Source organism: Ahaetulla prasina, chromosome 17 (genome assembly GCF_028640845.1).
Source record: "Ahaetulla prasina isolate Xishuangbanna chromosome 17, ASM2864084v1, whole genome shotgun sequence".
NCBI classification, from domain to species: Eukaryota; Metazoa; Chordata; class Lepidosauria; order Squamata; family Colubridae; genus Ahaetulla; species Ahaetulla prasina.
Window position 1 is genome coordinate 11,002,637 of NC_080555.1, and position 17,176 is coordinate 11,019,812.

At 49.2% G+C, this 17,176-nt stretch overlaps 1 protein-coding gene across 1 annotated transcript in view; it reads right to left on the reverse strand.

Annotated features, from left to right (window-relative positions):
* Positions 1 to 7,817: 7,817 nt before the first annotated feature.
* Positions 7,818 to 17,176, reverse strand: part of PPP2R5B (protein phosphatase 2 regulatory subunit B'beta) — a 45,996-nt gene continuing 36,637 nt past the window's right edge. The window contains exons 6-13 of the mRNA XM_058160039.1: positions 17,086 to 17,145; positions 14,993 to 15,101; positions 14,823 to 14,876; positions 12,714 to 12,764; positions 12,476 to 12,595; positions 10,924 to 11,051; positions 8,736 to 8,837; positions 7,818 to 8,257 (exon numbers count right to left, since the gene is read on the reverse strand). Coding sequence (XP_058016022.1) covers positions 8,128 to 8,257; positions 8,736 to 8,837; positions 10,924 to 11,051; positions 12,476 to 12,595; positions 12,714 to 12,764; positions 14,823 to 14,876; positions 14,993 to 15,101; positions 17,086 to 17,145 — 754 coding nt within the window. The 3' untranslated portion in view covers positions 7,818 to 8,127. The remainder of the gene's footprint in view (positions 8,258 to 8,735; positions 8,838 to 10,923; positions 11,052 to 12,475; positions 12,596 to 12,713; positions 12,765 to 14,822; positions 14,877 to 14,992; positions 15,102 to 17,085; positions 17,146 to 17,176) is intronic.

The following is a 17,176-nucleotide window of genomic DNA, read 5'->3' on the forward strand; positions in this document are numbered from 1 at the left end:
GTTGCCTCTGGAATCCCTTGAATGCTTAGGAACTTGGCAGTTGAATACATTCTCGGTTTTTTTTTACAATGGTTACATGTGTTTTTTTTTTATTATTATTATTTTATTTTACATTTATATCCCGCCCTTCTCCGAAGACTCAGGGCGGCTTATATTGTGTAAGGCAATAGTCTCATTCTATTTGTATATTTACAAAGTCAACTTATTGCCCCCCCAACAATCTGGGTCCTTGCCTTTTTTGTTGATAGGTTTTAATGGTGTGGCGCTAATCAACTGAAGGAAAGAAGGAAAAAGAAGGGAGGGAAGGAAGGAAGGAAGGAAAGAAGAAAAGAAAGGTGGGAGGGAGGGAGGAAGGAAGGAAAGAAAAAGAAGGGAGGGAAGGAAGGAAAGAAAGAAGGAAAGAAGAAAGGAGGAAGGGAGGAAGGAAGGAAAGAAAAGGAGGGAGGGAAGGAAGGAAAGAAAGAAGAAAAAAGAAGAGAGGGAGGGAAAATGGAGAGAGGGAGAGGGAGAGAAGGAGAGAGGGAGGGATGAAGAAAGGAGAAAGGGAGGGGGGAAAGAAGGAAGGAAAAGAAGCGAGGAAGAAAGGAGGAAGGAAGGAAAGAAAAAGAAGGAGGAAGAAAGAAGAAAAGAAAAGGAGGGAGGGAGGGAAGGAGGGAGGGGAAGATGGAAAAAGGCGGAGGGAGACAAGGAGGAGGGAGGAAAAAGAGGAGGGAGAGATGAAAGGAAGGAGGAGGAGGGAAGGGAAGAAAGAAAAAGAATGGAGGGAAGGAAGGAAAGGAGGAAAGAAGGAAAGAAAAAGAAAGGAGGGGGGAAGGAAGGAAGGCGGAGAGAGATGGAAGGAGGGAGGAAAAAAGAAGGGATGAAGGGAAGAAAGAAGAAAAGGAGGGGGAAAGAGAGAGGGAAGAATAAAGGAAGTAGTGAGGGAGAAAAGGAGGGAATGGAGGGAGGACAGAAGGAAGGAAGGAGGAAGGGAAATAGTTTCTAATCCTGAACAAAACCCAAATTAAATGAGGCATCAATGAGAAAGCCCTTCTGAAGGGACTGTGTGAACGTCCATCCAGGGCCCTCCCCAGAGATATCAGGGAGTAGAGTTGTAGTAGCACTAAATATTTACCAGCTGTGCCTTTTAAAGGGAGTTTTTTTGGCTGGGATCCTTTCTGCAAGAGCCAGCCACACAAGGCAGGAAATTTCTCAAATCTTGGAATCCTCCTTTCCCGCGAGTTTTAGATTTACGTTAGGACAACCGAGGCACAATCCTGCTCGCTTTTCAACTCATCTTCCCACTCCCCCACCCACCCCAATAACAGTCCAGAGCAGGGGTCTCCAACCTTGGCCGCTTTAAGACTTGTGGACTTCAACTCCCAGAATCAAGAAACGATGGATGTAAACTAATCCAAGAAAGATTCAACCTGGAATTAACTTCCTAACAGTGAGGACAATGAACCAGTGGAACTGCTCGCCACCAGAAGTTGTGGGGGCTCCATCACTGGAAGTTTTCAAGAAGAGACTGGACAGTCAGCTGACTGAAATGTAAGGATCTCCTGCTTGGGCAGGGAGGGGGCTGGATTAGAAGACCTTGTTGTGTCTGCGCCCCCCGAGCCGGGCCCCCTGCCAGAAAGTGACTTGGAAAGTGAGGGGGAAGGGCCGTCAGGACTTACCTCTGGAGCACCAGCTTCCCTGGCTCAGCTCCAGGAGCCAGAGGCAGGCCAGGTGGAGGAGATAGACTCCCCTGACTCTTCCCCCCCCAGGCCACGCCTCCAGACCCAGCTGATGGCAATCAGGCCTGGCTGGACCCTAGGTTCCATAGGCAGGAGAGGCAGGAACAACAGAAGCAGGGGTGGGGCAGACCTAGGAAGTGCTGACTCATGGAGCCACACCCCACAGGATATAAAAGGTAGCAAAAGCTGCTGTGCCTCTTCGTAGCAGGCAAATTAACTGCTTAACTAAGAGCTGAAGTACTGTTTGTTCCTGGGTGACTCATCGGCGTCGAGGGAAATAACAGAGACACTTGGCAGACGCTCGCTAGTTTGCTGCCAGAGCTGATAGTGCCGGCTAATTAAGCCATCGCTCGGACGGAGGCGAGGGGGGGGCAGAACAGACCTCCAAGGTCCCCTCCGGCTCTATTCTGATTCAGGGGTGGGTTCTAATTTTTTTTACTACTGGTTCTGTGGGTGTGGCTTATTTTGTGGGCATGGCTTGATGGTCATGTGACAGTGGGTATGGCTTGATGGTCATATGACTGGGTAGGCGTGGCCAACTCAATGTCTCTCATGTCAAGGGGTACCTCGCCTGGTATTATACTAATCTGTTCTGGGAAGGAATCAAACTCCCCCCTCTTCATTTCCCAAATAAAATATCCCAGATATTTAATCAAGCTGCTAGCAAGGAACCTGCCTGGAATTCCACATTCCTGCCAGCTGCATAAAGGAAACTTTGTAAGCAGAAAACAGCTACGGGAAGTTCGGCTCCATTTACAAGCAGGCAGAAAACTCATTCAAGACAGTATACTTCACAATGTAAATCGCCCAAACCTTTTTAGAAACACAAAGCCCCATGTTGCACAAACCCCAAAACTTCAAAAACTTTGAACCATATAAGAATTCCTCCACTTATCCAATTTGTTGTTCAGCTGACCCAGAAAGGCGCTTCCAGCTCTGTCAATTTAAAGTGACAGTATTTCCCCCCCCCCTTCTTCTTTGCCAAGTGATCTCCTGGCTGAGAAGCAGCCGATCAATTTAAAGGGACGGTGTCTTGTTTTTTATTTTTCTCTTCTTCGACAAGGGAGTCTTGATTTTTTCCTTCTAGCCGATCAGCTGGGAGTCGGGAGGCAGCAAGAGATTGCAGGTGGGGCCAGGCAGAATTTTTACTACCGGTTCTCCGAACTACTCAAAATGTTTACTACCGGTTCTTGCGAACTGGGGAGAACCGGTAGCAACCCACTACTGTTCTGATTCTAATTGAAACCTTCCTGCAGACTTGGCCCACTCCGGACCCACGCACCGCTTGTGACATGAAACTTTCTCTTTATTGAATACAGAGTCGTCCAGTAAAAGGAAGACGGGGGGGGGGGGGAAAGGGAAGGTTCGTGATCCAGGAAACTGTTCATAAATAGACTCGACCCCCCCCACCCATCCCCCGCCCGCCCCCACAAAATATCTCTCTTGCAGCCCCCTCCCCAGGTTTACCCTGCCAGCCCCACTTCAACCACCACCGCCGCCATCACCCCTGGCCCTCCCCTCCAGCGCTTTGGGGACGGGGGGGGGGGAGGTCTTCTCCTGTGAAAACTACACCGTGGCGAGGCATTACTAAGTCCGATTATATAGGAGAAGAATCCGACGACCCGAGTGGCCTACTAAAAAATAAACTGCAATGAAAGCTGTGTCCCCTTTCCCTCCCCACCCACCCCCAATCCCCAACGAGGGTCTGTTTTTGGGTACCAAGACTGTGTTGAGGTGATCATGCCTATAGAGGGAGGGGAGGGGGGGTGTCTTTTACCTTGCACTCATCTCCCTCACATGTACTCTTACACACACACACACACACAAACACGCAACCTTTGGTGGAGAGAAAATTGTTAATTTGGAGGAAGAAGAATAGAATTAGAATTAGGAATAGAATAGAATAAGGAATAGGATAGAATAGAATAGGGAATAGAATAGAATAAGGAATAGGATAGGATAGGATAGAATAGAATAAGGAATAGAATAGAATAAGAAATAGGATAGAATAAGGAATAGGATAGAATAGAATAGAATAGAATGAGGAATAGGATAGGATAGAATAAGAAATAGAATAGAATAAGGAATAGAAGAGAATAACATAGAAAAAGGACTAGAAGAGAATAGAATAAGGAATAGGATAGGATAGGATAGAATAGAATAAGGAATAGAATAGAATAGAATAAGAAATAGGATAGAATAAGGAATAGGATAGAATAGAATAGAATAGAATAAGGAATAGAATAAGGAATAGGATAGGATAGAATAGAATAGAATAAGAAATAGGATAGAATAAGGAATAGGATAGAATAGAATAGAATAGAATAGAATAGAATAAGGAATAGGATAGGATAGAATAAGAAATAGAATAGAATAGCATAGAAAAAGGACTAGAATAGAATAGAATAAGGAATAGGATAGGATAGGATAGGATAGAATAGAATAAGGAATAGGATAGGATAGAATAAGAAATAGGATAGAATAAGGAATAGAATAGAATAGAATAGGATAGGATTAGGATAGAATAAGGAACAGAATAGAATAGAATAAGGAATAGAATAGAATAGGATAGGATAGGATAGGATAGGATAGGATGGGATAGAATACAATAGAATAAGGAATAGGATAGGATAGAATAGAATAGAATAGGATAGGATAGAATAGAATAAGGAATAGAATAGAATAATGAATAGAACAGAATAATGAATAGAATAGAATAGAATAACAGAGTTGGAAGGGACCTTGGAGGTCCTCTAGTCCAACCCCCTTAGGCAGGAAACCCTACACCACTAGCAACAGCACTTAAGACTTATATCCCTTTTACAGCCCTCTCTAAGCGGTTTACAGAATCAGCCTCTTGCCCCCCCCCCCGGCCCCAAACAATCCGGGTCCTCATTTTACCCTCCCTGGAAGGATGGAAGGCTGAGTCAACCTTGAGCCTGGTGAGATTCGAACTGCCAAATTGCAGGCAGCCGGCAGCAGAAGTAGCCTGCAGTACCGCACTCTAACCACTGCGCCACCGCACGACTAAATTACAGTTCAAAGAAATCCGGATGGGGAAGGAATTGAATAGAACAGACTGTGTGGAACTGACTGCCACATGAAATGGGAAGTTCTCCTTGGCTAAAGGTCTTCGACCGGAGGCTGGAGGGCCTTCCTTTCAGATCCTGACCTAAAGTGGGCGGTTGGACTATGTGACCTGCGGGTTCCCTTCCATCCCAAGGAGTCTGTGTCGGGGGGAAGGGAAGAGAAGATACCATGGCAGCTACAGCCATAACGTGGCACTTAAAATTAGGGTTGAGGGCTCCTCGAGGCTCTCCGAGCTTGGTTGTTTTCTTGCAGGCGTTTCATGACCCAACTAGGTAACGTCATCAATGCGTCCCACATCAACCCTAGCACATCAGCAGCCAACCAACCTAACGCATTCTTTGGTGGCATAAACAGAGGCACAGAATGAAAAGCAAGTGTGAATACCCCTTTATAAAGCCTTAGTAAGGCCACACCCGGAATGCTGCATCCAGTTTTGGTCCTCGCATTACAAAAAAAAAAAAAGGAGTGTTGAGACTTTGGAAAAAGTGCAGAGAAGAGCAACCAGGATGATCCAAGGCCTGGAGACTAAACCATAGGAAGAACAGGTTGCAGGAATTGGGTTTGGCCAGTCTAAAAGAAGGACTAGGGGTGACGTGATCGCAGTATTCCAGTATTTGAGGGGCTGCCACAAAGAAGGGGGGAGGCGTCAAATTATTTTCCAAAGCATTGGAAGGCAGGACAAGGAGCAACAGATGGAAACTAACCAAGGAGAGAAGCAACCTGGGATTAAGGAGAAACTCCCTAACATTGAGGACAGTTAACCAGTGGAACGGCTTGCCACCAGAAATCGTGGGCGCTCCATCCCTGAAGGTTTTCAAGAATACGTTGGACAGTCTAGGAAATGGTATAGGCTCTCCTAATTGAGCAGGGGGATGGGCTAGCAGACCTCTTGAGATCCCTTTCCAGCTGCATTCCGATTGACTAGCACTGGTGTGACCTAGCTGGATCGGGAAGCGTCTGCAGGAGAACAACCGAGCTCAGAGACCAACAAAGGACCCCTCAGTTCAACTAGAAGCTATAAAAATTAGGTTCAGGTGGCTTTCCAGATGTTCTGTCTCTCTGAGCATCCCAAGCCAGATGTGGAGGCCTCCAGAGAAAGGAATCAATTGCTTTTCAGGTGTTCTTATGAGCATCCCTCCCCTCTTCTCTCCTCCAAACAAGGACCACCAGAGGGGCTGCTGCGGTGGGGTTTCCTGCAGTGCCCTCCTGCGCTGAGATTTTGGTGGCTGAGAACGACTCTCCTGCGTACGAAACACACACGACAGGCAGACACACAAACACATACACACAGAGCGAGATAGGCAGAGAGCCTGCTGCACCCTCTTTGAAGTCACTCCGTGTGCTATCCAGCAAATATGTCTTCCCCAAGGTCAGGAACCCAGGGAGGAAAAGGAGGGGGAGGATGGAGAAGAAGTGGAGGAGGAGGAGGAGAAGAGAGGGAAGGAGGAGGAGGAAAGAGAAGGTGGCAGCTGGGGGAAGGAGAGGAGGAGGAGGAAGGGGAGGAAGGAGAAAGAAGAAGAGGAGGAGAAGAGGGGGAAGAAGGAGGAGGAAAGAGAAGGAGGAGGAGGCAGCGGGGGAAGGAGAAGAGAAGAAAGGAAGAGGAGGGGGAAGAAGGAAGGAAGGAAGGTAGGAGAAGGAGGAGGAAGGGGAGGAAGGAAAGAGAAGGGAGGAGGAGGAGGAGAGGGGGAAGGAGGAGGAGGAAAGAGAAGAAGGAGGCATCTGGGGAAGGAGAAGAGAAGAAAGGAAGAGGAGGGGGAGAAGGAAGGAAGGAAGCTAGGAGAAGGAGGAGGAAGGGGAGGAAGGAAAGAGAAGGGAGGAGGAGGAGGAGAGGGGGAAGGAGGAGGAGGAAAGAGAAGGAGGAGGCGGCAGCTGGGGAAGGAGAAAAGGAAGAGGAGGAGAGGAGGAGGGAGGAGGAGGAGGAGAGAAGAAGGAAGCAGCTGGGGAAGGAGAAGAGAAGAAGGAAGAGGAGGGGAAGGAAGGAAGGTAGGAGAAGGAGGAGGAAGGGGAGGAAGGAAAGAGAAGGGAGGAGGAGGAGAAGGAGGAAAGAGAAGAAGGAGGCAGCTGGGGAAGGAGAAAAGGAAGAGGAGGAGGAGGGGGAGAAGGAAGGAAGGAAGCTAGGAGAAGGAGGAGGAGGAGGAAGGGGAGGAAGGAAAGAGAAGGGAGGAGGAGGAGGAGAGGGGGAAGGAGGAGGAGGAAAGAGAAGAAGGAGGCAGCTGGGGAAGGAGAAAAGGAAGAGGAGGAGGAGGGGGAGAAGGAAGGAAGGAAGCTAGGAGAAGAAGAAGGAGGAGGAAGGGGAGGAAGGAAAGAGAAGGGAGGAGGAGGAGAAGAGGGGGAAGGAGGAGGAGGAAAGAGAAGGAGGAGGCGGCAGCTGGGGAAGAAGAGAAGAAGGAAGAGGAGGAGGAGGAGGAGAAAAGGAGGAGGAAGGGAAAGGCCTACTTTGGCCCTCGCAATATACACACTTCGGATGCTGTTCTTCGCTCTGACCCTGTGTGGGGTCTCTTGTGTGTGTGTGTCTTGTGCGTTTCTGAAACCTTCTGGGGAACACAAGCAGAAGAGGACACACGCCACTCCCTCTCTCTCTCTCACACACCACACAACCACACAGCCAGACACAACTGCGAACCCCCACTAAGAATTGCTGGGGGGGGGGGAAGAGAGAGAGCACATTTCTTCTCCACGCAAGCCCACCACCACACACGTGCCTTGCGCAGGGCCTCTCCGGGTGTGCCCCCCCCCTTTCTTCCTTGGCAGGACAAGCGCCCCCCCCTCCCCACTTTCAGCACCATCCTTCTGCCTACTGCCCCCCCCCTCCCCCCCCCACCCACCCAGCAAAAGAGGAAGGAAGGGTGGGGCTTAGGAGGCAAGGAGGGGCTCTACAGGGTTAGGGTCACTACTAAGGGGGGGTGGGTGGGCTGCATTTTCCCTGCCCCGGAGGACCTGCCCCCCCCCGTCGGGTATTGCACTCCAATTCTCCCAAAAGGCCTGTCTAGCCATTTCCCCCCCCCCAAAATTGTCTTTGCAAGATTGTGGCTCCCCTATTATTTACAGGCCCATCAGTTTTAGGCAAGGAGGGGGAGCAGCCCAGCCCAGCGGAGGGGGGGCCTCTGCCCCTCCCTCCACTGCCCCACCCCACAGCCCAGTCCCCGAAACTCTCGTCCTTTGGCTTTCCGGCTGGCCTCGTGGTGTGTGGGGGGGCAGACGATGTGGGGGGGTGAGGAGGAGAACCAGCTGTCTCGGCCTGGGAGGGGTGGACCGCTCCCACCGCCCACGAGGGGCGGGGGAGGCGGGGGTGTCACTTCCAAGGGCGGAGGAGAGGCTCCTAGCTGGCCAGGGTGCGTTGCAAATTCAAGCGGTTCATCTTGGCTTCTTCCAAGCCTTGGAGCTTCTGCAGCTGAAGTTCATCCAGATGCCTCCAGAGCTCCTGGCGGTCCTTTTCCTTCTTCAGTTCCCTGCAGGGGAGGGGGGGGGGGCAGGAGGAGGAGGAGGGGGGAGGTCAGGGGCGAAGAAGGCGGCTTCCCATTTAACACCCCCCCCAACCGGCCCAACCACATACCCCCCCACCCCACCGCAACCACGTGCCCAGCAAAACGACAAAATTCAGAATTACACAATTAACAAGAGTTGGGAGGAAGCTTGAACGTTCTTCTAGACGAGGGGTCTCCAACCTTGGCAACTTTAAGACTTGTGGACTCCCAGAATTCCTCAGCCAAGCTTTCAAGAAGAGACCAGCCTGACATTTGCCAGAAATGGTGTAGGGTCTGTTTGGGTGGGTGGGGTTGGACTAGATGATCTACAAGGTCCCTTCCAACTCTTGTTAATCTGTATCTGTAACTTGGAAGGCTTGTGGGCTTCAACTCCCAGAATTCCCCACCCCCATCTCCCCACCCCCACTCAAACAGTTCACACCCTCGCACAAACAAAACTTACTGCTGCTTCTCCACCTTGTAGGAGGCAGTGAGCTCATCGAACAGCTTGCCGTTCATCTCCATGAAGGTCTTTAGGACGTTGTAGACCAGGGACACTATGGTCCTGGGAAGAGAGGTGGGACGGGGCGGTGAGGACAAGAAGACAAACCTGGGACACACGGAGAGGACCAACATCCCTACAGTCCCACAACTACGACAACTCACCACGACCAACTGCAGCCACACAGCCATGGTCAACTCTTCATGGCCAATTCACCATGACTGACTCACTGCAGCCAACTAGCCATGGTCAACTCTTCATTGCCAATTCACCGCAGCCAACTAGCCATGGTCAACTTTCATGGCCAATTCACCATGACCGATTCACTGCAGCCAACTAGCCACGGTCAACTTTCATGGCCAATTCACCATGGCCAACTCACTGCAGCCAACTAGCCATGGTCAACTCTTCATGGCCAATTCACTGCAGCCAACTAGCCATGGTCAACTCTTCATGGCCAATTCACCGCAGCCAACTAGCCATGGTCAACTTTCATGGCCAATTCACCATGACCGATTCACTGCAGCCAACTAGCCATGGTCAACTTTCATGGCCAATTCACCATGGCCAACTCACTGCAGCCAACTAGCCATGGTCAACTCTTCATGGCCAATTCACTGCAGCCAACTAGCCATGGTCAACTCTTCATGGCCAATTCACCGCAGCCAACTAGCCATGGTCAACTTTCATGGCCAATTCACCATGACCGAATCACTGCAGCCAACTAGCCATGGTCAACTCTTCATGGCCAACTCACTGCAGCCAACTAGCCATGGTCAACTCTTCATGGCCAATTCACTGCAGCCAACTAGCCATGGTCAACTCTTCATGGCCAACTCACTGCAGCCAACTAGCCATGGTCAACTTTCATGGCCAATTCACCATGGCCAACTCACTGCAGCCAATTAGTCATGGTCAACTCTTCATGGCCAATTCATTGCAGCCAACTAGCCATGGTCAACTCTTTATTGCCAATTCATCACAGCCAACTAGCCATGGTCAACTTTCATGGCCAATTCACCATGGCCAACTCACTGCAGCCAATTAGCCATGGTCAACTCTTCATGGCCCATTCACTGCAGCCAACTAGCCATGGTGAACTCTTCATGGCCAATTCATTGCAGTCAGTCAACTTGCCATGATCAACTCTTCATGGCCAATTCATCACAGCCAACTAGCCACGGTCAACACTTCATGGCCAATTCGCCATGGCTATTTTGGTCCATCAGCAGCCTATGGAGCTGACAACGGAGTCAGACAGTGATGAGGCTGAGGTGAGGCCAGGGCCATCGGGGAGTGAGGTGCGGACTCCAGAGCCTCCAGAGACTGATAGTAGTGAGGCAGAGGAACAGGAGGAGCCTGTTCCTAATGCATGCATGAGAAGAGCTGCCAGAAGGCAAGAAGGCAGCTCAAGGAGAGAGGACAACTAAGGAGTAGGGCCAAGAGATGATTGGCCCCTCCCATAAGGCTTAAAACAGACCAGCAATGGCGTTTGAGCTTTGCTGGAAAACAACGTTGTAGCTGCATCTTCTGCTTCGTCTTCTGCTTCGTGTATGTCTTTGTTTTTGTGGCTTCTGGATGTTTGCCAGGAAGGGCCTTTGGCAATTTGCCTAATTGGACCAAGGTTTGCAAGATAACTGAGGAATTTGTGTTAGGAGGCATTTGTTTTACTTTGAGTTGAACAGCTGTTCGTATAAAGTTTGTTTTTCCATGGACTAAGTTTATTACTACCTACTGGGGCCTGGGTCACAACAATGGCCAACTCCCCGCAGCCAACTAGCCATGGTCAACTCTTTGTGGCTAATTTGCCATGGGTAACTCGCTGTGGGACACATCACACTAGGATCGAAGAAGCGGTTGAATAAAATCGTTAAGGATGCCAAAGGAGGGACGAAATAAAATGCGAATGACCAAAATTATAATATTTTTTAAAAATTATTTGAAATAACTGAATTGAATTCTTGGATCATCCCACGGTGAACTGGCTGCGGTGAGTTGTCCCATTCCGACTGACCAAGAGGACAACTTCCGCCAGGTTGTAATTTCCTGGAGAACGGGAAGTGGGCTTTTTCCCAGGTGAGTTTTCTAACTTTTGGGGAAATCTGAGGAAGTCCTCGTTCTCTGGCCAAGTTCTCACTGCCGAACTCACGGGTTCCAATGCTCCTTGGAGACGCGGTAGAGCGTGCCGAATATGCTGGGTAGCACCGTGTGGCAGTTGTCCTCCACCAGGCTCAAGATGTATTCGTTGTTCCAGAAATAGAGTGCCCGTTCGGCCACCTGTTTTTGGGGAGGGGGAGAACAGAGCAACGGCTGTGAGGATTCAAAAGCCCATTTGAAAACTCCCCCGACCCCAGCTGGGCAGTCCTTGATTTATGGCCACAATCGGGCCCAAAAATTTCTGTTGTGAAGCGAGACATTTATTCTGAGTTTTGCCCCATTTCCCCCTTCTAAGCAAGACGGTCGTTAAGTGAGCGCCGTCCTGTTTTATGACCTTTCTTTGCCACGGTGGTTAAGTGAATCACTGCGGTGGTTAAGTTAGTAACCTGGTTGTTAAGTGGACCTGCTTTCCCTGTCGGTTTTGCTTGTCCGACGGTCGCAAAAGGGGATCGCGTGACCCCCAAGACACTGCTACCGTCATAAATCCGAGTCAGTCGCCAAGCGTTTGAATTTTGATCATGGGGAGGCTGCGTCGGTCGTAAGTGTGTGACTAACGGTCGTAAGTCACTTCTTTCAGGGCTGTTGTAACTTTGAACGGTCACTAAACGGATGGTTGTAAGTCGAGGACTACTTGTAAGGCAGGCTTTGAATTATGACCACCGGCTGAACGGTAATTCAAAGTTACGACGGCCTCGGAAAAAGCGACTTAGGACCCATCCTCAAAGTTACAACGGTCGGACTTCTCCCGTTCGGTCACCTGACCGCATTTCATCACAATTGGCCATCGTGCGTATTACAGTTGCAACTGTACTCCGACCGGGTTTCCAAGAAGCAGAATCAATTGGAGGGAGTAGCCAGGTTCACTTAGCGACCGGGTGATTCGCTTTAACAATCGTGCGATTCGCTTCACGACCGCAGTCAAACTGGTTGCGAAATGCAGTCCCGATGGCTTCATGATTGCATTGCTTGGCAATTGAAACTCCATCTCTAATTGGGGCCGTAAGTTGAGGACGACCTGTAAGAACAGGGGTCTCCAACCTTGGTCCCTTTAAGGCTTGTGGACTTCAACTCCCAGAGTTCCTCAGCCAGCTTTGCCTCAGCAGCAAAGCTGGCTGAGGAACTCTGGGAGTTGAAGTCCACGAGTCTTAAAGGGACCAAGGTTGGAGACCCCTGCTCTAAGATGGCTCCCACCCAACATTGAAATCCAATTTCTTTTTACTACCGGTTCTGCGGGCATGGCTTGGTGGGCGTGGTGTGGCTTGGTGGGCGTGGCAGGGGAAGGGTACTGCAAAATCTCCATTCCCACCCCACTCCAGGGGAAGGATATGGCAAAATCCCCATTCCTGGGGGAAGGATATTACAAAATCCCCATTCCCTCCCTACTCTGGGGCCAGCCTGAGGTGGTATTTGCCAGTTCTCCGACGTATTCAAAATTTCCGCTACCGGTTCTCCAGAACCTGTCAGAACCTGCTGGATTTCACCCCTGCTCCCCCCCCCCGCCCCCTGCCCCCGTCCTTTTGCTGAGCGCCCCCTCCCCAAAACACCTGGAAGTGGGGGCTGGCGATGCATCGCGCCACTTGCTTGAAGAGCGGCTCTTGGATCTTCACGAACTGCGAGGGCTCGATAACATCCAGGATCTCCTCAATTTCCCCCAGGAGCATCACCTGATCAGGAAGGGGGGAGAAGGAGGGGATGAAGGGAGGAGGAGACCCTTGTGGGGCCTGACCCCCCTCCCACATATGTGTGCGACACCCCCCTCCCCTGGACCGAGCCCTTCGGTACCTCTTTTTGGGTGCAGGTCTTCGGCCAGTATTTCAACAGGCCCCGTATCACCTGTCGAAGAAAAGAGCTATTGATTGATTGATTGATTTGTATTTAGCGTACGGCATCCATAGAGGTCATGCAATCGCCGATGTTAAAATTAAATAGAGCGTCAGCAAATATGTGTCTCTCTGTGTGTGTATCTCACTAAATGGATGGTTGTAAGTTGAGGACTAGACGCATACACACCAGGAGTGAAATATAAAATTTTTCCCTACCCGTTCTGTGGGCGTGGCAGGGGAAGGATACTGCAAAATCCCCATTCACACCCCCACTCCGGGGGAAGGATACTGCAAAATCCCCATTCACACCCCCACTCCAGGGGAAGGATACTGCAAAATCCCCATTCACACCCCCACTCCAGGGGAAGGATACTGCAAAATCTCCATTCCTTCCCCTCTCCTAGGGGAAGGATACTGCAAAATCTCCATTCCTTCCCCCCTCCAAGGGGAAGGATATTGCAAAATCTCCATTCCCACCCTGCTTCAGGGGAAGGATACTGCAAAATCCCCATTCCTTCCCCTCTCCTACGGGAAGGATATTGCAAAATCTCCATTCCTTCCCCTCTCCTAGGGGATGGATATTGCAAAATCTCCATTCCCACCCTGCTTCAGGGGAAGGATACTGCAAAATCCCCATTCCTTCCCCTCTCCTACGGGAAGGATATTGCAAAATCTCCATTCCCACCCCACTTCAGGAGATGGATACTGCAAAATCCCCATTCCTTCCCCTCTCCTAGGGGAAGGATACTGCAAAATCTCCATTCCTTCCCCCTCCAAGGGCAAGGATACTGCAAAATCTCCATTCCCACCCCACTTCAGGAGATGGATACTGCAAAATCCCCATTCCCTCCTCTCTCCTAGGAGAAGGATACTGCAAAATCTCCATTCCCACCCTGCTTCAGGGGAAGGATATTGCAAAATCCCCATTCCTTCCCCTCTCCTACGGGAAGGATATTGCAAAATCTCCATTCCCACCCCACTTCAGGAGATGGATACTGCAAAATCCCCATTCCCTCCCCTCTCCTAGGGGAAGGATACTGCAAAATCTCCATTCCTTCCCCCCTCCAAGGGCAAGGATACTGCAAAATCTCCATTCCCACCCCACTTCAGGGGAAGGATACTGCAAAATCCCCATTCCTTCCCCTCTCCTACGGGAAGGATATTGCAAAATCTCCATTCCCACCCCACTCTGGGGCCAGCCAGAGGTGGAATTTGCCGGTTCTCCGAACTACTCAAAATTTCCGCTACCGGTTCTCCAGAACCTGTCAGAACTTGCTGGATTTCAACCCACACACACATATTGTAGGTGGGAGAAATGGTCATAAGTCAATATGTACATACACACACACATATATGATATATATAGATATATATATGTTCAGGACTACATATATACATTATACATATATATGTGTATGTGTGTGAGTTTGTGTGTGTGTGTATGTATGTATGTAACCTGTTCCCCGAAAATAAGACCCAACCGGAAAATAAATCCTAGCATGATTTTTCCAGAATGCTCGAAATATAAGCCCTATCCCAAAAATAAGCCCCACTTAAGATTGGCAGCCAGATGGGTGCATCTTGTACCGTATTTCCCTGAAAATAGCTAATCAGAAAATAAGCCCCAATGTGTCTTTGGGAGCAACAATTAATATTATTAATTATTTTCAGGGAAACACGGTATATATGTATGTTGAGGACTACATATATATATATAATACACACACACACGTGGGTGTGGGTGTGTGGGTTTGTATTTAATGTTTAAAAAACCTATTTTTAACCCAAACTTTTTAACCAAAGTACCTGAAGGCAAGACAAGAAACAACGGATGGGAACTAATCAAGAAGACAACCTAGAACTAAGGAGAAACTTTCTAACAGGGAGGGCAATTAACCAATGGAACTGCTTGCCACTAGAAGTTGTGGGTGCCTCCATTACTGGAGGTTTTTAAGAAGAGATTAGAGAGCCATTTGTCTGAAATGGCACAGGGTCTCCTGCTTGAGCAGGGGGCTGGACTACAAGACCTCCAAGGCCCCCCCCTGCCCCTTCCAAAGACCGGACTCACGTGCTCGGTCAGCGTGGCATCTTTCTCCAAGAACTGGACCACGCAGTAGGCCAGCTGCAAGAGAGGAATCCGGGTTGAGGAGCTGGACCACGGGGCGCCCCGAGGGCTTGTCTCTGGCACCTCCACCCCCCCCCCCGGGGTTGCTGGGTGCCAGGCGCTGCCAGGCTCACCTGGGCGTGGAAAATGGAGAGCGATTTGACGGAGTGAAGCGGGATCAGAACCCGCACCAGGAACTGCTTGTGTTCCGCCTTCAAGGGCAGCGCGAAGCCGTTGATGATGCTGAAAGAGAAGCCGGGGGTGGGGTGTGTGATTTTACGGGAGGGAGGGGGGGTGATCCCCTGCAGGGTCGTTGTTGCAGCAGCTAATTTCTCGTATCGGTGGCGGGGGGAGCTAGATCAGGGCTTCCCAACGAAGGGGCTTGGCGGAGTGGACTTCAACTCCCAGAATTCCCTGGCTAGGATTTCCCAGAGGTTGAGAAAGACTGAGATGAATGAATTTAAGAACTATCTCCAGTTTTATAATTTTCTCTTTCCGTCTTCCTACCTTCCTTCCTTCTTTTCTCTTTCCTTCCTTCCTTCCCTTTTTTCTTCCTATCCTATCCTCACTTTTCCTTTCTCTTTCCTTCCTTTTTTCTTTTCTTTTTTCTTTCTTTCATTCTTTCCTTCCTTCCTTTTCTTTTTCTTCCCATCCCATCCCATCCTTTCTCCTCTCTCTTTCCTTCCTTCCTTCCCTTTTTTCTTCCCATCCTATCCCCACTTTTCCTTTCTCTTTCGTTCCTTCCTTTTCTTCCTTCCTTTTTTCTTTTTCCTTTCATTCTTTCCTTTCTTCCCTTTTTTCTTTTTCTTCCCATCCCTTCCCTCCTTCCTTCTATCCTTCCTTCCTCCCTCTTATCTTTTTCTTTTTTCCCGACGGCTATCACTCTGCTAAACAAATAATTCCATCAACACTGTCAAACTATTTACTGAATCTGCACTACTATTAATCTTCTCATAGTTCCCATCACCAATCTCTTTCCACTTATGACTGTATGACTATAACTTGTTGCTGGCAATCCTTATGATTTATATTGATATATTGACCATCAATTGTGTGTAAATGTTGTACCTTGATGAACGTATCTTTTCTTTTATGTACACTGAGAGCATATGCACCAAGACAAATTCCTTGTGTGTCCAATCACACTTGGCCAATAAAATTCTATTCTATTCTATTCTTTCCTCTCCCCCACTCCTCTCCTCTTTCCCTCCTTTCTCACCTTCTCCCCTACTCTTATCCTCTATCCCAGGGGTCTGCAAACTTGGCTCTTTTAAGACCTGTGGACTTCAACTCCCAGAGTTCCTTAGCCAGCTTTGCAAAGTTGCAAAGTTGCAAAAGTCCAACTTTGAACTCTGGGAGTTGAATTCCACAAGTCTTAAAAGAGCCAGGTTTGCAGACCCCTGCCCTATCCTATCTTCCTCTCCTTCCCCTTCCTTTTACCCCTCTCTCTCCTTCGGCTCCTCCATCTTACCCTCTATTCCTCTCTTCTTTCTTTTTAAGAAATTTTTGTTGAACTTTGTAATCATATAGATCAGGAATCGGCAACCTTAAACCCTCACTGAAAACAAAACACCGGGAGCCACAAAACCCTTTTTGACATCTGAAATGAAGCTAACACTGCCTATATCGTTTTTTACCTTTATGCTATGTATAAAAAAAATCTATATTGTGTGTTGCATTTACGAAATCAATGACCCGCTACAGAGAAAGCAAATTTTTATTCTATTCTATTCTATTCTTTCCTTCCGTCAGCAGAAGTAGCCTGCAGTACTGCAACTCTCACCACTGCGCCACCACACGGCTAAACTACAATTCGAAGAAACCTGGATGAGGAAGGAATTTGTATAGAACGGCAGCCTGTGGAACAGACTGCCACATGAAGTGGCAAGTTCTCTTTAGCTAAAGGTCTTCGACCGGAGGCTGGAGAGCCCTCCTTTGATCCTGCCCTAAAGCGGGGGACGGGGTTGGGCTAGGTGACCTGCGGGCTCCCTTCCATCCCAAGGTGTCTATGCTATAAAGTAGGGCCTCCAACCTTGGCAACTTTAAGACTTGTGGACTTCAACTCCCAGGGTTCCTCAGCCAGCAAAGCTGGCTGAGGAACTCTGGGAGTTGGAGTCCACAAGTTTTAAAGTTGCCAAGGTTGGAGGCCCCTGCCTTAAACAATAGGGAAAGACCACCTTTAAATGCCCTTCCGGAGTGTTGCTTCCCCCAGCCCTAAAATATTTACCTCCCAAGGATTTCCAATAATTCCGCCACTCCGTTGAAATGTTCGGTCTCGTAGATAAACCTGTCGGGGAGGAACAAAATAAACAGGGAGG